At 42.5% G+C, this 24,646-nt stretch overlaps 3 protein-coding genes across 6 annotated transcripts; 1 reads left to right on the forward strand and 2 right to left on the reverse strand.

Moving 5' to 3' along the window:
• Nucleotides 1–248: 248 nt before the first annotated feature.
• Nucleotides 249–14,980, reverse strand: LOC121551009 (mucolipin-1). 3 transcript variants are annotated; one of them, XM_041863516.2, is made up of 14 exons: nt 14,682–14,980; nt 11,528–11,763; nt 11,264–11,425; nt 10,899–11,055; nt 9,683–9,767; nt 9,336–9,432; nt 7,049–7,148; nt 6,776–6,882; nt 3,290–3,439; nt 3,055–3,156; nt 2,782–2,904; nt 2,453–2,659; nt 2,045–2,207; nt 249–1,946 (listed from the first exon to the last, which is right to left on the reverse strand). In XM_041863516.2, the coding sequence occupies exons 1-13, from the start codon at nt 14,713–14,715 to the stop codon at nt 2,076–2,078; spliced, it is 1,692 nt and encodes a 563-aa protein (XP_041719450.1). In that variant the 5' UTR covers nt 14,716–14,980; the 3' UTR covers nt 249–1,946; nt 2,045–2,075. The 3 variants fall into 3 exon arrangements, with proteins under 3 accessions (XP_041719450.1, XP_041719449.1, XP_041719448.1); XM_041863515.2 differs by having other exon boundaries at nt 2,035–2,207; nt 14,676–14,980; XM_041863514.2 differs by having other exon boundaries at nt 14,676–14,979.
• A 375-nt stretch (nt 14,981–15,355) lies between these two features.
• LOC121551011 (trafficking protein particle complex subunit 5-like) lies at nt 15,356–17,665 on the reverse strand. 2 transcript variants are annotated; one of them, XM_041863519.2, is made up of 3 exons: nt 17,581–17,665; nt 16,600–16,887; nt 15,356–16,472 (listed from the first exon to the last, which is right to left on the reverse strand). In XM_041863519.2, exons 2-3 carry the CDS (start codon nt 16,867–16,869, stop codon nt 16,176–16,178), a joined length of 567 nt encoding a protein of 188 aa, XP_041719453.2. In that variant the 5' UTR covers nt 16,870–16,887; nt 17,581–17,665; the 3' UTR covers nt 15,356–16,175. The 2 variants fall into 2 exon arrangements, with proteins under 2 accessions (XP_041719453.2, XP_041719454.2); XM_041863520.2 differs by having other exon boundaries at nt 16,600–16,872; nt 17,581–17,646.
• A 593-nt stretch (nt 17,666–18,258) lies between these two features.
• Nucleotides 18,259–22,502, forward strand: LOC121551010 (N-acetylmuramoyl-L-alanine amidase-like). The gene is made up of 5 exons (XM_041863518.2): nt 18,259–18,417; nt 18,688–19,533; nt 19,754–19,964; nt 21,697–21,991; nt 22,421–22,502. Exons 1-5 carry the CDS (start codon nt 18,336–18,338, stop codon nt 22,433–22,435), a joined length of 1,449 nt encoding a protein of 482 aa, XP_041719452.1. The 5' UTR covers nt 18,259–18,335; the 3' UTR covers nt 22,436–22,502.
• Nucleotides 22,503–24,646: the final 2,144 nt, after the last annotated feature.

Here is a 24,646-nt window from a genome sequence, read left to right on the forward strand (position 1 = left end):
ATCAATCCATATACATAGAAAACTGTCTTAAAGCAAGTTTGTCACATTACCCTTTAAAAGTTCATAACAGGTCGACCACTCAACCGATATAATTGACAAAAGGAAATGGTTGTTCTGCCTCAGTGACTATGAAGAGGACTAAATGTAAATGTCCATGTCCTTGACACGAGAGAGCAGAAAAGCTACATGTAATAACATGGACCACATCAACAGAAAATAGGACTCTGCTTGGTAGAAATAAACAGTACGATTTTCAATAGTTTTAATTGGAGGAGGTTTACTGGCATTCGATAGAGAGGTGGCACAGAAATGCAATGTACTGAACAAAAAGTGCATGAGACGAGAACGGCTTTAAAAAAAGTAAACAAATCTGTACAAGTGAGATGCTCATCCAAAATTATTAGTGTCAGTCTAACCAACCACAACATTTTGTAAAAAAGAGGAAAACAATTAAATACATCAGAAATTATCACATTAGCAGAGTATAAAACACATGTAGTTAAGAAATACAGTACTACTACACCCCTTACAAGTATTCTGCTGCTCCACTGTGCTGTATGCCATGAGACGTTTAGCACCGCTTCAAGCTCTGTCATCACGACTCATCGTATATGGGTCCCTGATAACAATCTCAAGCAAGATAAATGTACTAAGTAAAAACATTCAAAGAATTGAAAAATGTACATATTTTCTGGTCGTCAACACATACAAAGATTATTTATTCAAGTAAACATGTCATGGAAAAACACACCTTCACCAGAAACAGTGCATTCTGGGTAGGCATCAATGATTTCTCTATTTGTCCTATCCTGACAACTCTTCCCTTCCTTTTGATCCCTTATGAATCTTGTGCAATGAGAGTCCTTTTTTCTCCTAATGAACATCACTATGAGCTTTCATACTATGAAATTACATCATCACTTCAAAAGGTTTTTCAAACAAAACAGATAAAATATGATAATTCAGTCCCGTTCCTTCAGTGAATCATGATTTGGACCACATACTGGTTTGCAGAATTAATTTGCCCAGAAAGATAATCAATAAATGAACACTGAATTCAATATCACAATGTCAGACATATCTCATAAAATAAAGACTGAACCTCCCTTACTGGCCTTGTATTTTGGTGCAACAGTCATCCAACAAAATAATTCATAAGGGTGGTTTTAAAACAACATTGTTAAAAAAGGCTTTTCCTCAACAATATGGAGTCTGTACAGTGCACTATAAAACCCACTATGGCTCTGTCTCGCAGTGCATTGGTGTACAGGCCAGGGTCACCTGGCTCTTTACACCAAAGGCTTCATACGTATTGATGACTAACTATGGTTGCAGGTCCTTGAACATGTAGTCATCCCATCCAGAGGAGGAGAAGGGAACAAAGGACCAAAGAGGAAAATAGGGAGTAGCCTTCAGTACATAATGGTGTGCATGTTTCAGCCTGTCTGTTAGTGTGTATCTGTCATAAACTTGATTCAGAGGACAATCATAACGTTGAGGGCCCCCAGGCACAGTAAAGCACAATTAAACCATTGCCGTCCCTCAGTCATAGGGTCATGCAGACCCAATTCAACAAAGGCTTATCGACAATTTAAATCAAAACAATTGCACCATAAATAAACAAAAAAAAACTATTTAGTAAGACATATTCAGATATACGTTGTGCAAAATCAGTTTCCTCTCTGAAACGACAGCTAGCTATATTGCTGTATTACAGTCATGAATTAGTTAGCAGAATGTGCTAGCCATACGAATGTAACTTGTTAGCTATAAAAACCCAATGAACTGGCATTTTAAATATTAATGTGCGATCTACAGCAGTTAGTAACATGTAGGTTGTACTGTACCAGTCTATGTGAGTTTAAATGCACTGGCGCGCCACATCCTACAGAGGACAGTGTAGTCCAAGGTCAGATCACCCGGAAGATATCCTCCCACTGGTGGATCTGAAATATAGAGACAAATTACCAATCTATATCAATGGAATGGAGATTACTTCAAAGACAAAAACATCAAACCCTGAATGACACACACACGAACATACTCCCGCTCTCCTCTTTTCTCTCTCCTCCTCATCAGTCACAGCAGCAGCAGAATGAACAGGAGGATGCCTCTGGGCCACGGAACTTTCCAGAGCAAGGTGTATCAGTACACTCTGCTATGAATGCATGCAGGTCTGTGATGTGCATCGGCTCCTGGGTTTGGGCCTGTAGAGAGACAAACAGAGTGCTTCGATTAAACTACTGTAAAGAATCTTCTTCCATCCTACTTTCTGTACATTGCACCATTTTCTCCATATGGCACTTATCAACACTCCATCTTTATTTCAATGTCCCTAAAATCATGTCTCCTGCATTTCTCCATTCACTCATTCCACCCGCCATCACTCATCCTCCCCTTCTATCACCCCCCTCATCCTTTATCCCTCCCGCTCCCCTCCCATCCACAGTACCATGATGGCATCGTAGGCTCCGGTGATGAGGGCGATGAAGAGGGAGAGCACCATGTAGATGAAGAGGGAGATGAAGGTGTAGAGGTAGACCTGGCTGAACACCCACACCAGCGTGCTGCTCTTCTGCATCTCAGCAAACGTCACAAACATATCATCCCCGTTGATCAAAGAAAACAGGCACTCTGACACCATGGACAGAGAGCGGAACTGCGGGGACAGAGAGGAGGATGAATTGGTATATTAGAACACGTTTATTTGTGATATATTTGTATTATTCATTAACAATACACAAATATATATGTGTGTATGTCCTGTCCATGACCAAATACCTTGGTATGGTAGGGCCCCAGCACGATCCAGCCACAGAAGCAGTAACCCAGGTATATGGCAGCTACACAGAGGCAGAAGCGGATTACATTAGGGAAGGCAGCCCGCAGTGTCACAATCAGGATCTGAGAGTGAGGGAGTGAGAAAACGTAAGACTAATTTACACATGGAAAAAGAAAAAGAGGTGGGAAGTGATGCAAAACCTCCTCAGAAAGCCATTCAGCTTAAATGTCAATGTTTGCATTTTTGTGTGACTGAATATGCGTGTCACTCACGTTGTACTTCTGGAAGAAACTGAGGTAGCGGAGGACTCCCACCCACACCAGCAGAGTGGAAGTACCGAGCAGAATCCCACACACATCATACAACGACATGGTCTGAAGGACAGAGTCAAAGTAATTATTTGTATTAATAATTACATTATTTGCTCTGTCTAATGCTAAGGGTGGGGGGGACTGGCGCAGGCCTGGAAAGATATAAAACTAAAATCAATGCATTGTTCTGTATTACCTTGGACTCTATGCCAATCTTGATGAAGCTGCCGGTGATGGTGAGCAGGTCACTGATGATGAGCAGGATGAACCAGCCGTTAATGAACTCCATCCTGTCTGCCCAGCACACACTGTGATTCAGCCTGTGTCTGAAAAACTGGACATACTCCTGTCAGACAAACACAAAGAGACAGATCAGACAAATTAACAGAATAAACCAGCGATTCTCAAACTAGGGGTCGCGACCCTATGTGGGGTTGCCTGATATGAAAATGGGGTCTCGGGAGAATTTCCAAAATCCTGGTTAAAAAATGTTCTCTTTATTTGTACTATTTTATACATTGTAGAATAATAGTGAAGACATCAAAACTATGAAATAACACATATGGAATCATGTAGTAACCAAATAAGTGTTAACCAAATCAAAATATATTTTAGATTTGGCATTCTCAACCAGCTTCATGAGGTAGTCACCTGGAATGCATTTCAATTAACAGGTGTGCCTTGTTAAAAGTTAATTTGTGGAATTTATTTCCTTCTTAATGCGTTTGAGCCAATCAGTTATGTTGTGACAACATTTACGTCATTTAGCAGATGCTCTTATCCAGAGCGACTTACAAATTGGTGCATTCACCTTATAGCCAGTGGGATAACCACTTTACAATGTATTTTTTTGGGGGTTGGGGTAAGGGGGGGTAGAAGGATTACTTTATCCTATCCCAGGTATTCCTTAAAGAGGTGGGGTTTCAAATGTCTCCGGAAGGTGGTGAGTGACTCCGCTGTCCTGGCGTCGTGAGGGAGCTTGTTCCACCATTGGGGTGCCAGAGCAAGGTGGGGGGTACAGAAGATAGCCCTATTTGGTAAAAGACCAAGTCCATATTATGGCAAGAACAGCAAAGAGAAATGACAGTCCATCATTACTTTAAGAAATGAAGGTCAGTCAATACGGAAAATTCCAAGAACTTTGAACGTTTCTTCAAGTGCAGTCGCAAAAACCATCAAGCGCAATGATGAAACTAGCTCTCATGAGGACCGCCACAGGAAAGGAAGACCCAGAGTTACCTCTGCTGCAGAGGGTAAGTTCATTAGAGTTAACTGCACCTCAGATTACAGCCCAAATAAACGCTTCACAGAGTTCAATTAACAGACACATCTCAACATCAACTGTTCACAGGAGACTGCGTGAAATCAGGCCTTCATGGTCGAATTGCTGCAAAGAAACCACTACTAAAGGACACCAATAAAAAAAAGAGACTTGCTTGGGCCAAGAAACACAAGCAATGGACATTAGACCGGTGGAAATCTGTCCTCAAATTTGAGATTTTTGGTTCCAACCGCTGTGTCTTTGTGAGACGCAGATTAGGTGAACGTATGATTTCCGCATGTGTAGTTCCAACCGTGAAGCATGGAGGAGGAGGTGTGATGGTGCTTCGCTGGTGACACTGTCTGTGATTGATTTAGAATTCAAGGCACACTTACCAGCATGGCTACCACAGCATTCTGCAGCGATACGCCATCCCAGCTGGTTTGCGCTTAGTGGGACTATCATTAGTTTTTTCAACAGGACAATGACCCAAAACACACCACCAGGCTGTATAAGGGCTATTTTACCAAGAAGGAGAGTGATGGAGTGCTGCATCAGATCACCCGACCTCAACCCAATTGAGATGGTTTGGGATGAGTTGGACCGCAGAGTGAAGGAAAAGCAGACAACAAGTGCTCAGCATGTGGGAACTCCTACAAGACTGTTGGAAAAGCATTCCAGGTGAAGCTGGTTGAGAGAATGCCAAGAGTGTGCAAAGCTGTCATCAAGGCAAAGGGTGGCTACTTTGTTTAACACTTTTTTGGTTACTACATGATTCCATATGTGTTATTTCATAGTTTTGATATCTTCACTATTATTCTACAATGTAGAAAATAGTAAAAATAAAGAGAAACCCTTGAATGAGTGGGTGTGGCCAAACTTTTGACTGGTTCGGTATATATTACCGTCTTTGTCTCTCAAAATCATTGTAATGTGGTTAACATTAAAAATCTAAATGAAAATTATTCAAATCTAAAAGTTAAAATTCGACCAGAGAACGCCCTTAGGTCGTGGGAAAAGGCTGCACTTGACCGTTGCACTGGAATCATTCCCACGGTGAATGGCTAAGCCCGCTATGCTATGAAACAACACACTATTGCAGAGACTGATATTACCAGCCGCAATTGATGAGGTGAAAACAAATTGTGGGGCGACAGAGGCACAGAAACACACATCAATACCGTTGTCAGATAACACTGTGAAACTAAGAATTTATGTTATAGCTAGCAGTCAAGAGTAAACTGACTGAATGACTCAAACTCCACCTTATGTGTGCTGGCTATACTGACGAAAAAGAGATCGCATGGGATCGAATGGTGGGCTTTTGCACAGATGGGGCTCCATCTATGGCAGGACAGTGGGCAGGCCTCTGCACTTTAGTTATGAATGGGTCTCCCTCTGCCATATGGATGCATTGTATGATACACCCACTGAGCTATAATGGATACACCAAGAGCAATTGGCGGCAAAAGAGCTGAGCGCAGAACTCGGATATATGCAGCAGGTAACTTCGATTGTAAACTATATCGCGCACGCCCGTTCGCAAACCTATGTGGAGATATGGGATCAGAGCATGACAATGTTCTATTTCCTACACCAAGGCTTGGTGGTTATCGAGGGGGAGTGTTGTAAAAAAATATGTAATTGAGAAAGGAACTGTTGTCATTCGCAATGGATGTAAAAAACAGACTTTGTTGAATTTGTGTATTGAATAGAAAATGTGTCTCCTTGCCTATGTAACATACATATTTGGGAAACTGAACAATCTGGACGCAAGCATGCAGGGGAAATACCCCCCAAAAATCTACAGATGAGTGACCGAATCAGCGAAGTCCGTTTGACTGTGATCCTGGCTCAGTTGACATGCCGGTAAGTGAAATCGAACAGCTGATCGAGCGGTCATGTGATCGAAGGCTGCAGACAACGAATTCACGGGTCGCTATGGAGGAGTTTTGGGTCCTGACTCAAAGGGACTCATGGTACGCTGATTCAGTGCTCTCGTCTACATTAAAAACAAATATCGATCCAGGTTGGATGTAACAGGAGAGATGAGGTGTGCACTGTCGACCACGCCCCCTGACTTTGAGAATGTCGACTCAACATGCATCAAGCACACCCATCTCATTAGTGGTGGTAAGATAAGAGAAAATATGTCAGGATGCTGAGAAGTATTTCTGTCTGTAATAAAGCCCTTTTGTGGGGGAAATACTCATTCCGACTGGCTGGGCCTGGCTCCCCAGAGGGTGTGCCTGGCTCCCATGTGGGTGGGCCTATGAATGAATGAATTTATTTCAATTGACTGATTTCCTTCTATGAACTATAACTCAGTAAAATCTTTGAAATTGTTGCGTTTATATTTTTGTTCAGTATAATTACAATGTAACAACATTTTTTACTTTTGGGGCTCAGCCTTGGTCTTACATGTTGTAGGATGACGCCTCTGAGGATGGAGCGACCACACAGCAGCAGGGACAGCAGACACACTATGGCCACCAGCACATCAAAAGCCTCCCGTGCATAGTTCTCCGCTATGGGAGGAAGAAGAGAGGAGGGGTGTTTGAATGAATTAAGTCAGGGAGTGAAGGGAAGGAAGAGGCAAACGGCTAGTAAGGAACAGCAGGAAAGAAGTGAATCAATCTCAAGCTTTACCTCCCAATCAAAACGTCAGTACCCCCCCATCCCTCCTTCTCTCACCATGTCCCCACACGTTGGGGTCTTTGCACTTCTTGATGGAAGCATGGTTGAGCAGACTGATCTTCACTCTGCCGCTGTGAGCCTTGTTATCCAGGACAACCTGACAGCAGCCACAATACACACACTGTAAACGTAGCTACAACACAAATCCTGGCTTTATAACAGCTGTCTAAAGATACAATGGACTGTATGGGGCTGCAGTGCTTCCCCTAGGATTTTTTTCAGCAGCGGTGGGAAAGTTGGGCGAGGGGGTGTGGCGTTCTAGTGGGCATGGCCAATGGCGCGGTTTTATTGGCCCTCTTGGCCGCTGAGACAATTTTCCTGTTTTAAAGCTAATTTCCTGCAATTCTACACATTTTGTCATGGCTTATGCCGTGTTCTTATGCTATCTGAGTGACACAAAAATTATAACAAAATAAATGGGGGCCACATGCCATGACTTTTATTTTGGTGTTTGTTAGTTCTCAAAGATGATCTTATTTTAAAATATATTGCGCCATTATATATTTTCTACATACAGTGGGGAGAACAAGTATTTGATACACTGCCGATTTTGCAGGTTTTCCTACTTACAAAGCATGTAGAGGTCTGTAATTTTTGATCATAGGTACACTTCAACTGTGAGAGACTGAATCTAAAACAAAAATCCAGAAAATCACATTGTATGATTTTTAAGTAATTAATTTGCATTTTATTGCATGACATAAGTATTTGATCACCTACCAACCAGTAAGAACTCCGGCTCTCACAGACCTGTTAGTTTTTCTTTAAGAAGCCCTCCTGTTCTCCACTCATTACCTGTATTAACTGCACCTGTTTGAACTCGTTACCTGTATAAAAGACACCTGTCCACACACTCAATCAAACAGACTCCAACCTCTCCACAATGGCCAAGACCAGAGAGCTGTGTAAGGACATCAGGAATAAAATTGTAGACCTGCACAAGGCTGGGATGGGCTACAGGACAATAGGCAAGCAGCTTGGTGAGAAGGCAACAACTGTTGGCGCAATTATTAGAAAATGGAAGAAGTTCAAGATGACGGTCAATCACCCTCGGTCTGGGGCTCCATGCAAGATCTCACCTCGTGGGTCATCAATGATCATGAGGAAGGTGAGGGATCAGCCCAGAACTACACGGCAGGACCTGGTCAATGACCTGAAGAGAACTGGGACCACAGTCTCAAAGAAAACCATTAGTAACACACTACGCCGTCATGGATTAAAATCCTGCAGCGCACGCAAGGTCCCCCTGCTCAAGCCAGCGCATGTCCAGGCCCGTCTGAAGTTTGCCAATGACCATCTGGATGATCCAGAGGAGGAATGGGAGAAGGTCATGTGGTCTGATGAGACAAAAATAGAGCTTTTTGGTCTAAACTCCACTTGCCGTGTTTGGAGGAAGAAGAAGGATGAGTACAACCCCAAGAACACCATCCCAACCGTGAAACATGGAGGTGGAAACATCATTCTTTGGGGATGCTTTTCTGCAAAGGGGACGGGACGACTGCACCGTATTGAGGGGAGGATGGATGGGGCCATGTATCGCGAGATCTTGGCCAACAACCTCCTTCCCTCAGTAAGAGCATTGAAGATGGGTCGTGGCTGGGTCTTCCAGCATGACAACGACCCGAAACACACAGGCAGGGCAACTAAGGAGTGGCTCCGTAAGAAGCATCTCAAGGTCCTGGAGTGGCCTAGCCAGTCTCCAGACCTGAACCCAATAGAAAATCTTTGCAGGGAGCTGAAAGTCCGTATTGCCCAGCGACAGCCCCGAAACCTGAAGGATCTGGAGAAGGTCTGTATGGAGGAGTGGGCCAAAATCCCTGCTGCAGTGTGTGCAAACCTGGTCAAGACCTACAGGAAACGTATGATCTCTGTAATTGCAAACAAAGGTTTCTGTACCAAATATTAAGTTCTGCTTTTCTGATGTATCAAATACTTATGTCGTGCAATAAAATGCAAATTAATTACTTAAATCATACAAATGTGATTTTCTGGATTCCGTCTCTCACAGTTGAAGTGTACCTATGATAAAAATTATAGACCTCTACATGCTTTGTAAGTAGGAAAACCTGCAAAATCGGCAGTGTATCAAATACTCGTTCTCCCCACTGTATGTTATATCTGTATTTAGTCGCTTAAGTTTACACTGAAAACGTTTTACTATCCCACATTTTTGTATTTAATTTGTTGTTTTTATCATTTAATCTTTTTTGCAGTGGCAACCACGATTTAAATGCATATTGGGGAAAGACTGGGCTGTTCAGGGGAAATTGATAGGTCATCTCACCATGATAGCAAAGGTGTAGCAGTCTGGGATTTCATTGTTGATGATGGTCTGGATGTTTATGGCCTTCAGCTGGAACTGAATGGTCACATTGATCAGCCTGGAGACCAAGAAGAAGAAGAGAGACAAGATCCAGTAAGAGGAATGTATGCATGTAATCTCAATAGAGAAGTGATGTTACCTAGTAATGTTCTATCTATGTTGATATGCAATGCTGAAATGACTCGTGACATTAGCATAAGAAAGGACTGACAAAATTACAAAAATGGGATTCAAAACCCCATGAGGAATTGCATGCAATAATAAAAGGGGGAGAGGGAGCGAGGGAGACCATTGTGTGGGTGTCTCACTTGTGAAACTGGAGAGTGAAGTTCTTGTAGTCACTGTAATCAGGAGGAGAAGGAGGGTTTGGTAGTGGGTCAACACCAACGCAATCTGAAAAGGACAGAAGGATGGAGTAAGAGGAAGTTGAGAGAGAGGAACAAAAACCCAGACGATTTTCATTTCCAGAACCATATACACTGAGTACACCAAACATTAGGAACACCTTCCTAATATCGAGTTGCACCCCCCCCCCCCGTTGAGCGTGAAAAACCCAGCGGGGTTGCAGTTCGACACAAACCGGTGTGCCTGTCACCTACTACCATACCCCGTTCAAAGACACTTAAATCTTGTGTCTTGCCCATTTACCCTCAATGGCACACATACACAATCCATGTCTCCTCCCCTTCATCTACACTGATTGAAGTGGATTTAACAAGTAACATCAATAAGCGATCACAGCTTTCACCTGGACTCACATGGTCATACTCTACACACACACACACACTCTTGCATCAAGATTTCCTCATTACTTTTAATATTTTTTCGACTTTGTGTGTGTGAGTGCCATTGAAGGTATTAACTGTAAAATACCATATTTGGAGGAGGATTTGTTTTGGGGAGGAAGTATTACATTTTACAGATGTTGGAATCTGTCTCTTGAGTCTTCAAACTCAGGTCTTCTTAATGTTTTGTATACTCAGTGTACATTTGACACTTGCAAGTATTCCGTTATTCACTTTTTTCCAAAGCCAATGGAAAATATAGACTTTCACAATTTCAACATTTTGAAAAACAAGGTTACTTTAACTACTTCTGTTAAGTTGCCAACCTTGACACTTCTGATAACATTTCAAACAATGGTCCGTTGCCAAAGCACATAAAACTGTGTGCTAATGAACTATCTTTGTGAAATCAGCAGGTGAATTGAACAGAAGACTTCCATCTGGCCAGCTCTCCAACTATTATTTTGCTGATGGTAGTGGAAATAGCACTTATATGGTTAGTGCTTTTTATGGACAGGATCTATTCTCAGCACTGAAAGTAGGGCACGGTTAGAGGGCAACTCTTGACATATGTGGAGCTTTGACTCACTAACAGTCACTTCCTTACGGGCCAAAGAGAACTGGCAGTGGATAAAAAAAACCAAGACTGACAGATTTTGATGTGAAATACATGAAGGGGGAATTTGATAGACAACTTAATAAACAGAAGGAGAAAAAAAGGAGAATGCGGCCAGGGTACCGGTGATAACTTGGGGGTCGATGTCAAAGGTGTCTTTGATGGGGTCGATGATGCCCCTCTTGTAGTACCGCTGGCATAGAGAGAGGGCGCTCCCATTCACACCCTCACCCCATACATATGCATACCGCCCCACTGATGTCTGTGGTAGAGCCAGGTACTGAGGAAAATAAAATAGAAAGGGTGATGCATGTAATAGATAACATACAGTTATACTAATAGCAAGACATAATATAGACAGACAATGAAGACAAAAGATAATTTAAAAACAACAATAACATAAGGCATTACAGAGAGCAAAATGAGAGGGTTGAGAAGTCACTCATCTGCCTGTCTCTGTTTAGAGTTGCGTACTGAGATACTAGTACCTGATCTATAGCATAATAAATATGGCTATAGAGTTCACTCTGTGTGTGGATTGCCATTGAAGAGCCATCCCGGTAGTCTTTAAGGAAAAGGTGTTTGAAGGATGCTGTGTTCTCTTCCTTGAATGTCACCACCATCTGGTTACTCAAGCCAAACAGGACTAACTAGAGAAGGGAGTGACAGGGGATTAAAGGTTAAAACAATCATCAAAATCAACTGAGAAGCCCCATCATGAATACCAACTCTTCAGTTCAGTAAAGGCCCACCTGTACAGTAACGATGAGGATCTTGAGCAGCTGCAGGACCAGTTTAAAGGGCTTGCGGCCCTTGGCGTGGTACTTGTCACAGGGGCTCATGAAGAAGTACTTGAGCTTCCTCCGCAGTGCCTCCTCCTCCTGCTGTTGCCGGAGCTCTGAGCCTACCAGACCGGTGAGCCGGGGGTTCCCGCCACTGAGGTCATGGGAGCTGTAGTTGCTCACAGGTGAGAACAGCTCATCCTTCTCTGAGAGAGAATTAATGACAGACATGGGTTCCTACATACAACATAGAGAAGGTATATCTAAAAAGTGATGTGGTATTATATTTTTACTAGAACTATATAATTCAAGCATGCATTGGATCAGTAGGTATGATATAGCCCATTCAATAGAAAAGTATTCAGACCCCTTGACTAGTTCCACATTGTTACGTTACAGCCTTATTCTAAAATGGATTAAATTGTTTTTTCCCCCCTCAATCTACATAAAATAACCCATTATGACAAAGCAAAATCAGGTTTTTAGAAATGTTTGCAAATGTATTAAAAATAAACTGAAATATTACATTTACATAAGTATTCAGACCCTTTACTCAGTACTTTGTTGAAGCACCTTTGGCAGTGATTACAGCCTCGAGTATTCTTTGGTATGACGCTACAAGCGTGGCACACCTGTATTTGGGGAGTTTCTCCCATTCTTCTCTGCAGATCCTCTCAAGTGCTGTCAGGTTGGATGGGGAGCGTCGCTGCACAGCTATTTTCAGGTCTCTCCAGAGATGTTCGATCGGGTTCAAGTCCGGGCTCTGGCTGGGCCACTCAAGGACATTCAGAGACTTGTTCCGAAGCCACTCCTGCGATGACTTGGCTGTGTGCTTAGGGTCGTTGTCTTGTTGGAAGGTGAACCTTGGCCCCAGTCTGAGGTCCCGAGCGCTCTGGAGCAGGTTTTCATCAAGGATCTCTCTGTACTTTGCTCTGTTCATTTTTCCCCTCGATCCTGACTAGTCTCCCAGTCCCTGCCGCTAAAAAAATTCCCCACAGCGTGATGCTGCCACCACCATGCTTCACGGTAGGGATGGTGCCAGGTTTCCTCCAGACGTGACGGTTGGCATTCAGGCCAAAGAGTTCAATCTTGGTTTCATCAGACCAGAGAATCTTGTTTCTCATGGTCTGAGAGTCCTTTAGGTGCCTTTTGGAAAACTCCAAGCGGGCTGTCGTGCCTTTTACTGAGGAGTGGCTTCCGTCTGGCCACTCTACCATAAAGGCCTAATTGGTGGAGTGCTGCAGAGATGGTTGTCCTTCTGGAAGGTTCTCCCATCTCCACAGAGGACCTCTGGAGCTCTGTCAGAGTGACCATCGGGTTCTTGGTCAACTCCCTGACCAAGGCCCTTCTACCCCGATTGCTCAGTTTGGCCGGGATGGCCAGCTTTAGGAAGAGTCTTGGTGGTTCCAAACTTCTTCGATTTAAGAATGATGGAGGCCACTGTGTTTATGGGGACCTTCAATTCTGCAGAAATGTTTTGGTACCCTTCCCCAGATCTGTGCCTCGACACAATCCTGTCTCGGAGCTCTACGGAGGATTCCTTCGACCTCATGGCTTGGTTTTTGCTCTGACATGCACTGTCAACTGTGGGACCTTAGGAAAGGCACAGACATGTCTATCTAATTATGTCCAATCAATTGAATTTACCACAGGTGGACTCCAATCAAGTTGTAGAAACATCTCAAGGGTGATCAATGGAAACAGGATACACCGGAGCTCAATTACGAGTCTCATAGCAAAGGGTCTGAATACTTATGTAAATAAGGTATTTCTGTTTTAAATTTTTTTATTGACACCTTGTAGAGTCCATGCCCCAACGAATTGAGGCTGCTCTGAGGGCAAAAGGGGGAGCAACTGAATATTAGGAAGGCGTTCCTAATGTTTTGTACACTCAGTGTATATTGCTAAGAATGAGAGAGTAGGGTGACTCTCCTAGCAGGTCTTGAACCCAGGCCTCCATTACCAATGACAAATGCCCCAACAACTGTCCCAATAATGATATATCTAGGGCATGTGCTTAATGGGCCAATATAGTTAGGCCCTTTCCAGAAAACTATTGGCCTATCTGTCGATGTCCTGACAACTGATACACAGAAATGTTGTTGCAACGTTCCCATGAAACGCGTCTAGAACATTAACTTATGTTCTGAGAACATGGCAACCAGCTTTGTGCTTCCATACAGCGCTGTTTGGTGGGACATTGATGGAATATTCTCCTAACCCTCAGAAAACTGGACACATGAATGTTTATGAAACGTGGTTAGAACATTAATATCTTAAATTATGGAGAACATGGCAACCAAGTTCTATTTGAGATTAAGGGGATGGTCTCTTGGAAACATTCCTTGCACATCCCAATGAAAAAGTGAGTTAATGACCTAAAGAGACTTTTAAGGGAACATTCTCTAAAGTTGTGGGAACGTTTGTTAGTTGGGCGTCCAAGGCTCTGAAAGAGCCCTGAAGCTCTTTCTAAAAGCAAATAGGCCTTGCAAGGGATACAGTTTTGGAAACATATGGAACTTAACTTTCATATCAACAAATACTTTTCCATAAACAAAACAAAAAACAATTAATACACCTTTATAGGGTTAGGGTTCCCACACGGACATATTTCCATGTTACAGCGCTTGTTTACGGAAGACAGAGGCGACTACCTCTGCTAATTATGTATCTGCGTCTCCCAACACCTGTGTGGGAACAAGGACGCCACAAACGTGTTGTAACTGAAAAATACTATCGGCTGCAATTGTTAAGAGTATATTTTGCATTTTTGAAATTATTTTGATGTGATATGAAAGTAGAGGGCTTAATGTTTTTGCGAATCGATTCACGTTTAGATGGATTCTTTGGCTGTTTTGGCTGCCAGAGTCAATTCGCTTCTGAAAAGAACATTTAGTATATTCTTGGGCTAGGTATGATACAGCAATGGAAGCATTATTGCCATACAATTAGCCTATTATCAACCTATTGCAATGCTGAGCACTCACAGATGACATGCAGCCTTCTCATTTAACACTATACAACAAATACATTATCCTTATGAAAATAGTTATTGTATACGCCTTTAGTTTAAGAATTAGGCTTCTGCTAGACTGATAAATTGAAATACATGACCAACCTGTACCGTCTTGGATGCAGTTACAGTTCGATGATGCCATGGCGATGCTTTGCAGGACATTAATGAATTCATAAGCGTAAATACAATAAGAAATTATTGTTTAGGACTGTCCGAAAGCTAAACATTGAGGAAACAAATTACAAGAGAATATGGGCTCTGCCGACAATCACAAAGCCGCAGCTTCCAATGGTCACATGACAATCACCATGTGACATGTTGTCTGGAAAAGTAATTGGTCTCAAAATATCTAATTCGTGATAGCGTTTGTAAGCCCCAATTAGCACCACCCTTGCATTGATAGTAAAATGATCAAAGCTAGGCTGCGTTCAGTACATAAAAACGTAATAGAACGTTCAATTGAACGGAAACAGTGCCATACTGAACGACCAGTTGAAAAAGAGGGAGGGGTTGTGGGTTCAAAATGCATCCGCTGCCCTTTAAATATGTCACTTATTTCTTCAAGCTACACTCCGGGACACCCAACGTACGGAGCAAATGTACTTCAAACTCTGTCCAAGAACGTTTAGGGAAAACGTGTAGATAATAGCGTCTGCAAAATGACTAAAATGTAAATGTTAAGTACAAATCGTTGAACGTAGCAAGCGTTCAAACGAACTGAACACACCCCTGGATACATCGATTTTCTACACATGATCACCTGATCTTTAGAATTACTCAAGTCTTTTAATATAAATTTATTGCTAAAATGCTTACACACGGTGATAAACAGTAAACGTATTTCAAACGTGTCTAGATAGAAACAATACAAATAAAGGTGAAGAATGAAACTACACCTACAAACCCCTAACTCAGGACATTTTTGCCAGCACAATGCTCTGGAAATGACCACTGATAACTTTCACATTTCACATATTTTGAATAATAGCTTAAAATGTCATATTTGTTTAGGGAACAAAATGACAGTCTTTAATTGCACCATGTTAAACTCAAAGTTGGAGGGTAAACCATTGCACATATTGGTGTATTATACTGCAGCCCATATCTTCAATGTGTTGGTCCTTTGTGTGATTCTGAAATGTCTTGAGATATCAAAAACAAAAGAGATGACATTCACATATGTCCTATGCAGTCTTGAGAGCTGGTTTAAGATACACTGTCAGTGAGAATGTCAGTCATTAGATAAGGGTTGACTGACTGAGGAGATTCACAAGAAACATTGACCTTTATAAATGTCATCTCATATGGACCTTTCTTGGACCAAATAAATATAATAGCTCTGAATTGGGCTTAACGAGTAATCATTAATTCATATTTAGTCTCTCATGTGGTGATATAAAGACATTCTGTTTCACTTCTCAATATACTGTATATTCACAACTCAACAACTCATATGCAGACTTAACTACAGACAGACCACTCATTCCACATCTCACATTACAGGCTTGTTCACTCAAACTGAGACCTAATAGTGATAATGATGATCATCTTCATCATTCTCTTATTCTATCATGTGTACACCTACACTCTCTCCTGTCTCCCCTATCTGCCATCCAGGGCCTTGTCTCTGGCTATCACAGCTTCGTCAAACTTGATCATGAGTGTGGTGCCCTTGTGCCAGTGGGCTGTGACCTTGGCAGGGAAGCCACTGTGTGTGAGAATGGCCTCTACGATGCCAGCGGTGAATGCAGCACAGTTTAGTGTGCTGTTCTCCTTGGGCACAGAGATGTAAGCGTTGATCAGTGGCTCCTTCTCTATGATGTAGTAGGTCTTGTCGTCATCGTTGGCCTGCTCCAGCTTGTCTGCCTCCTTACCGAACATGGCTTTCCATACTGACACCTATATGAAGCAGATTGAAAATTATAGACATGTACTTATGCATTGGCATAATGACAAGTGGTCTTACACCTTACGAGACTGTTACATATGAACTTGTTATCTACCTTGAGCCCATGCAAGCACATACCTTGACGAAGAGCAGTATGTTAAGCACCTTGGTCTCCCTCTTCCCATTCTTCTCCCTCAGCACCAGCACGTCCAGCATACTGGCGCCAACGCTCTGACCCATGTCTGCCAAGCGTTGCTGCAGCTCGGACACAGAGTACACGCGGCTCTGGCAGTACTGCACCATCTCAGAGAAGAGCAGTGCAAAGGCACTCACACTGACTTCAGTCTTGGGACGGGTTAGAGGTCGTTCCAGGATGTTTGACTTTCCTCTCGTGAACCGAGTGTCCATTTTCTGAAAGAGAGTGATCTGTAAATAGAAGTAAAATAGCCTGATGTGATAATATGCTAGCCATCTGAATTCCAAATCAACCCCTCACCACTACCCTAAGCACGTAAAGATCTGAGGATTAGCTATAGCTAGCTAACTGACCTAGAGGGCAGGATCTTCAAGCACAGTCATGTTTACCTATCAGTCTTAACAAGTTTGTATTGGATGAGTATAATTGTTTAAAAAAAAGATTTAAACAAGTGCCTAGGGGGGTAGTAGTCTGGTGTGTAGTCACGTGGCTCGCGCGTCAGTCAAGTTAAGGGGTAGGGCCTATGGGGGTTCATTTGCGATTCAGGTAGCCGCGCCTCAAGAGGGCTAGCATCGGCGCATGCGCGGCTAGGAGTCAGGCAACTGTCAAACTCTTTACATACAGTACATACGCAAAGATATTAGCTAAAGATTAGGAGCTAATTGCATTGAAGAAACAACAGTGGCAGCTGGGGCTGCTAGCGCAGATGAAATTGGAAGATTCAGTATATTGGATGATAGCGTAACTAGCCAGCTAATGTAGCTGCAAGCTAGTGCTAATTTAGCTTGCTAAAATTGGCAAGCAAGCTAGCGAACTCACTCCACGACAGAAAGACCAAAACTCAGTCACTCACAATGTTAACAGGCTAAACATATTTCTTTAGTTCGTTAATTATTCTTATACAAGGACCTTAAACCCCTTACCTTGTTTCAATGTTTTAAACCTGCTGCTGTGCTGGTGACTTCCTGTTCTGGTCACGTGTCTTGTCCTAGTAAAGCACTGATCTATGATCAGCGGTGCATGTGCACATCTTTGTTGCTCATCTGACATATAGCCATTGCCTCAAGTGTAATCTAAATTACATGCATTGAAAAAGTTCAGAAAAATGCACGATGTCCTGAAGTCACTTGCATGGTTTAAAAAATATTCCTGTAAAAGGATGCATGCATGGAAATGTCTTTTGTGAGGTCTTGCTGTGTATTTCCAGGGCCATTCTCATGTGTCACAGACCTTTCAATGATTAAAAAGAGACTGTTACTTAAACACAACACATAATGTGATGCTGTTGTACAGTAGTTTTAAACAGACTACTGTTTAATATTGAGATATTATGAAACAACAGTCTATGCAAAGTACTCGAAGAGAAGAGGAAAATAAATTGCCCACCTAAAGGTTGTAATTGTGACACTGGTGTAATGCAATAATGTAAACAATGAAACATTTAAATTCAGAAAGACCTTGAGCCATAAGGACAAACACACATGTCCAAACACACTTACCTAACAGTTGTCAATTTCCCACACCATGTTCCTCAATAAATGGCTCAAAATAATCAGCACCCTATCTGTTTGTACAGTGGTTGCATAATTCACTTGATGTGTTTGCCTTCCTATAAATGTTTCAAGGTAGCCGAGGCAATGGATAATACATGTAAGGAGCACAGGGTGTTGAAGACTCAATGATTTCTGCAATGGAACCGCACTGGAAATGGTGTCTGACCCTTGTTGTGGTCGTGGTCAGTGCTCACACTGATACCAAAGGTAACTGAATCTGTTTGTGTTCAATTTTTTCCTATTTATTTAGTTTTATTCAAAGGTCGTGACCAGTCAAACTCTTTTCAAGAGAGAACAAGAAAGTCAGCAAGGAAATGCATTACAGCTACTTAGAGTAAGAAATTGCAAGAAAATGCTATTTTAGGCAATATAGGGTGCAGTTATTAATACACATTACAGAACAATATGTAGTTTCTGTTTATCGAAAAGCGATGCTGAATATTATCAAATGTAAACAAGTGTGTTTTCTGATTTCAGTCACGTCCTCCCAGCATATGGATGACTTCATCAGAGTGTTGGAGCAGGTAGAAGACAGTAACCCTGGACTGGAGCCCGTAGCTGTGTTGAGAGGCCTGCGCAGGGCAGCCGGTCTCAGAGATGAGTTCATGCAGCACTTCTTGGGCACTATCTGGGAGGACAGCACCTCAGAGGCACCAGTCATGGACTCCAATCTCTCAGATTTCATTGGCAGGGCTATGCGCCACAAGGTGACAGAGAGAGGTAGAGAGGAAGGGGTTGTCCTTACTGCTGATGGCACCACGGTTGCTATGAGCCCAGTCCTCCTGGGTATCGAAGCTGGGCTAGTGTCTAAGACGAGGTGTCTTGTCCGTGGCTTGTACCCCCTCACTCTGGCTAGGAACTTGGGCCTGTCCTTCCAGCGCTTCCACAGCTCTCTCCTCTCCCAACGACTGGGCCCTGATGGCTGCTGGGACGACGTGACCTCACCTCAGGTCTTTACCCTCTCCGACAAGCCCTCCCTCGCCACCGATGCCCTGGTTAACGGCGGTATGGATGGTGTGATTCTGGGGATGGAGGTCTCAACTCAGTCCCAGCGTCCTCTCAAGCTGAGCAGCCTACTGAGGAGGTACTACTGTCACCGTCTTGAGGGGGAAGGACAGGACATTGCTGCTCGTCTGATCAGCCGACTACGCAGGGAGAACTTCAGAGAACTGGCCAGGCCGCCCCTCCTGCAGAGGCAGGTGGTGAGATCCCTGGTCCTACAGAGGAGACTGATCGACCACTCTACGATGTTGGCACAGGAAAAGGAAGAGCTGACAGCTGTGGTGAGGGAAGGAATAAACGAGTTTGTCCACAGATACATGGGTAAGTAAACCCCACTGCAGAGGGAGACAGTGGAGATAGAGAGGGTTACTGTAGTTCAAGGAAAGCTAAAAAGGATAGGTCAACATTTATTGGAATAATTTTGACTTTGATCCAAGAAAGCACAAATAGTAACAATAATTGAGACATGTTTTTATTGTTGAAAAAAGGAGTGGATAAACATGTTAAAACTCAATCTCTCTCTGGATCTCCCTACCTATAGACTGTCCAGCCATTATCCCGCGATGTCAGTGGGGGGCTGCACCATACCGGGGCACTCCCACCCCCCTGTCCCTCCCCCTCTCGTTCATGTACATCCACCACACCTACCAGCCTGGCCAGCCTTGTCTCACCTTTCAGCAGTGCTCTGCAGACATGAGGTCCATGCAACGCTTTCACCAGGATGACCGGGGCTGGGACGATATTGGATACAGGTATGTGTAGTACACAGGTCTTAGGATATACAGTGCCTTCAGAAAGTATTCATACCCCGTGACTTATTCCACATTTAGTTGTGTTACAGCCTGAATTCAAAATGAATTACATTTAAAAAGGAATCTCACCCATCTACACACAATACCCCATAATGACAAAGTGATTTTTTTGTTGTTGAAACGCTTGCAAATGTATTGACAATTAAATACAAAAATATCGAATTTACATAAGTATTCGCACCCTTGAGTAAATACATGTTAGAATCACCTTTGGCAGCGATTACTGCTGTGAGTCTTTCTGGGTAAGTCTCTAAGAGTTTTGCACATCTGGATTGTACAATATTTGCACATTATTTTTAAAATTCTTCAAGCTCTGTTAAGTTGGTTGTTGATCATTGTTGTCTTGGTATGCAACTTCAGTGTATATTTGGCCTTGTGTATTAGGTTATTGTCTTGCTGAAAGGTGAATTTGAAACAGGTTTTCCTCTAGGATTTTGCATGTGTTTAGCTCTATTCCATTTATTTTTATGCTAAAAAACTCCCTTGCCAATGACAAACATATCCATAACATGTTGCAGCCACCGACCATGCTTGAAAATATGAAGAGTGGTACTCAGTGATGTGTTGTGTTCGATTTGCCCCAAACAAAAAGCTTTGTTTTTAGGACATAAAGTTAATTTCTTTGCCACATTTTTTGCAGTTTTACTTGAGTGCCTTATTGCAAACAGGATGCATGTTTTGGAATATTTGTATTCTGTACAGGCTTCCTTCTTTTCACTTTGTCATTTAGGTTAGTGGAGTAACTACAATGTTGTTGATCCATCCTCAGTTTTCTCCTATCACAGCCATTAAACTCTGTAACTGTTTTAAAATCACCATTGGCCTCATGGGGAAATCCCTGAGTGGTTTCCTTCCTCTCCGGCAACTGAGTTAGGAAGGACACCTGTATCTTTGTAGTGACTGGGTGTATTGACACACCATCCAAAGTGTAATTAATAACTTCACCATGCTCAAAGGGATATTCAATGTCTGCTTTTTTGTTTTGATTTATCCATCTACCAATAGGTGCCCTTCTTTGCGAGGCATTGGAAAACCTCTCTGGTCTTTGTGGTTGAATCTGTTTTTGAAATTCACTGCTCGACTGAGGGACCTTATACAGTAGATAATTGTATGTGTGGGCCGGGGTACAGAGATGAGGTAGTCATTAAAAAATCATGTTAAACACTATTATTGCACACAGAGTGAATCCATGCAACTTAATATGTGACTTGGTAAGCACATTTTTACTCCTGAATTTATTTAGGCTTGCCATGATAAAGGGGTTTAATACTTATTGACTCAAGACATTTCAGCTTTTCATTAATAATGAATGTCTAAAAACATAATTCCACTTTGACATTATAGGGTATTGTGTGTTGGCCGGTGACACAAAATCTGAATTTAATAAATGTAAAATTCAGGCTGTAACACAACAATGTGGAAAAAGTGTGAATACTTTCTGAAGGCAAGTACACTACACAGCCTCCCCGCAAACCACAATGCTTATGTATGTGTCAAGTTTGAGTATACAGAATATGTGTGTGTCTGTGTCGCTCTCATAATTAGGAGTTAGAAATTAGCCACTGTCCAATGCTTCTGGGAATTGTTGTTTACCAAGCAAAATGTGACTTGATGACGAATCACTCATGATGAAATGATGAATCACTCATCTCTTGCCAATGTTTGCCTCCAGCTTTGTGGCAGGCTCTGACGGGTACCTCTATGAAGGGCGTGGGTGGCACTGGCAAGGAGCTCACACTAAGGGCTACAACTCCAAGGGCTATGGGGTGTCATTCATTGGTGACTACACCTCCAGTTTGCCATCGCAGCAGACCATGGAGCTGGTGAGAGATCGTCTGGCATCCTGTGCTGTAGGAGGCGGGCGACTGGTCGGCAACTTCACCCTGTATGGCCACAGACAGCTGGTTAACACTTCCTGTCCTGGAGACGCCTTCTACTCAGAGATCACAGGCTGGGAGCACTTTGGGGTAAGAGAGTGTGTGCAGTATGTACAGATGTAGGATCTTAATTTGATCACCCTGTTGCAGGATTACTTTCCTGCAATGCAGGACATTTACAACTTGTTGTGTATTTGAGGTTTAAAAATGCTTTAGAAGTTTGTAATTTCCACTTTGAAATTTCTGACTTGATTTTTCATTACAAAAAATGTATCAACCCCTACAAAAATATCCATTAATTATAATCCACATAATAATTCACATTTCCTGTTGCTGCAGGATTATTTTTCTGCTGTAGCAAACTGACTCAAAATAACATCTGTATGTACATGTAGTAATGTATATGTGGGGGTTATTTGGCAGTTATTAACAATGATTAGGCCTATGTGTTTTTGTTATTTCATGTCTAATGGTCTTATCTCTTCACAAACTTACTTTCGTTCTTTCCATTTTCCCCAGGAGGTTCAAAACTGAAGATATGGTGAAAAGTAGAGTGACTAATCTTGACCAGTATCACAGAATAAATATTGAATATCTAAAATGCCTCCAGTGTTTGCCTTTCTTTATCAACAACTGTTAGATATTACTTTCTGATAGTTACTCTGATTAGGTTAGGAAATTCTGCTGTTATCAGTTTTGCGTCAGCACCAATCAATCAATTGACAGCATTTATAGCTTTTTCATTGCATACACCTGGTGACCTTTGTGACCAGACAATGTTTAAAAAAAAACTTGCTACAGGTATGGGGTTAATATATTTGTTCTGTTAATGGATATATCTTTTTTTGCATATCCCAACTCCCCTGAGACACCCGCAGGGAGTGGGGTCATGGCCAGGGGCGCAATTGTACAGCGCACCTGGAGCAATTAGGATAAAGTGCCTTGCTCAAGGGCACAGCAACAGATTATTTCACTTTCTCTGTGCCAGTATTCGAACCAGCAACCTCTTACTGGCCAAACGCTCTAACCTCGAGGCTACCTGTTGACCCTATGGGCAGACTACACAATTTGATGCAGTTTGTGATGTGAGAAATTATGTAGTTTAGTAAATGGGCTGGAAGATAGGTCTTCATAAATCTACATACAGTGGGGAAAAAAGTATTTAGTCAGCCACCAATTGTGCAAGTTCTCCCACTTAAAAAGATGAGAGAGGCCTGTAATTTTCATCATAGGTACATGTCAACTATGACAGACAAAATGAGATTTTTTTTCTCCAGAAAATCACATTGTAGGATTTTTTATGAATTTATTTGCAAATTATGGTGGAAAATAAGTATTTGGTCAATAACAAAAGTTTCTCAATACTTTGTTATATACCCTTTGTTGCCAATGACACAGGTCAAACGTTTTCTGTAAGTCTTCACAAGGTTTTCACACACTGTTGCTGGTATTTTGGCCCATTCCTCCATGCAGATCTCCTCTAGAGCAGTGATGTTTTGGGGCTGTCGCTGGGCAACACGGACTTTCAACTCCCTCCAAAGATTTTCTATGGGGTTGAGATCTGGAGACTGGCTAGGCCACTCCAGGACCTTGAAATGCTTCTTACGAAGCCACTCCTTCGTTGCCCGGGCGGTGTGTTTGGGATCATTGTCATGCTGAAAGACCCAGCCACGTTTCATCTTCAATGCCCTTGCTGATGGAAGGAGGGTTTCACTCAAAATCTCACGATACATGGCCCCATTCATTCTTTCCTTTACACGGATCAGTCGTCCTGGTCCCTTTGCAGAAAAACAGCCCCAAAGCATGATGTTTCCACCCCATGCTTCACAGTAGGTATGGTGTTCTTTGGATGCAACTCAGCATTCTTTGTCCTCCAAACATGACGAGTTGAGTTTTTACCAAAAAGTTATATTTTGGTTTCATCTGACCATATGACATTCTCCCAATCCTCTTCTGGATCATCCAAATGCACTCTAGCAAACTTCAGACGGGCCTGGACATGTAATGGCTTAAGCAGGGGGACACGTCTTGCACTGCAGGATTTGAGTCCCTGGCGGCGTAGTGTGTTACTGATGGTAGGCTTTGTTACTTTGGTCCCAGCTCTCTGCAGGTCATTCACTAGGTCCCCCCGTGTGGTTCTGGGATTTTTGCTCACCGTTCTTGTGATCATTTTGACCCCACGGGGTGAGATCTTGCGTGGAGCCCCAGATCGAGGGAGATTATCAGTGGTCTTGTATGTCTTCCATTTCCTAATAATTGCTCCCACAGTTGATTTCTTCAAACCAAGCTGCTTAGCTTACCTATTGCAGATTCAGTCTTCCCAGCCTGGTGCAGGTCTACAATTTTGTTTCTGGTGTCCTTTGACAGCTCTTTGGTCTTGGCCATAGTCGAGTTTGGAGTGTGACTGTTTGAGGTTGTGGACAGGTGTCTTTTATACTGATAACAAGTTCAAACAGGTGCCATTAATACAGGTAACGAGTGGAGGACAGAGGAGCCTCTTAAAGAAGAAGTTACAGGTCTGTGAGAGTCAGAAATCTTGCTTGTTTGTAGGTGACCAAATACTTATTTTCCACCATAATTTGCAAATAAATTCATTAAAAATCCTACAATGTGATTTTCTGGATTTTTTTTCTCAATTTGTCTGTCATAGTTGACGTGTACCTATGATGAAAATTACAGGCCTCTCTCATCTTTTTAAGTGGGAGGACTTGCACAATTGGTGGCTGACTAAATACTTTTTTCCCC

The sequence above is a fragment of the Coregonus clupeaformis genome, unplaced genomic scaffold (genome assembly GCF_020615455.1).
Source record: "Coregonus clupeaformis isolate EN_2021a unplaced genomic scaffold, ASM2061545v1 scaf0010, whole genome shotgun sequence".
Taxonomy (NCBI): domain Eukaryota; kingdom Metazoa; phylum Chordata; class Actinopteri; order Salmoniformes; family Salmonidae; genus Coregonus; species Coregonus clupeaformis.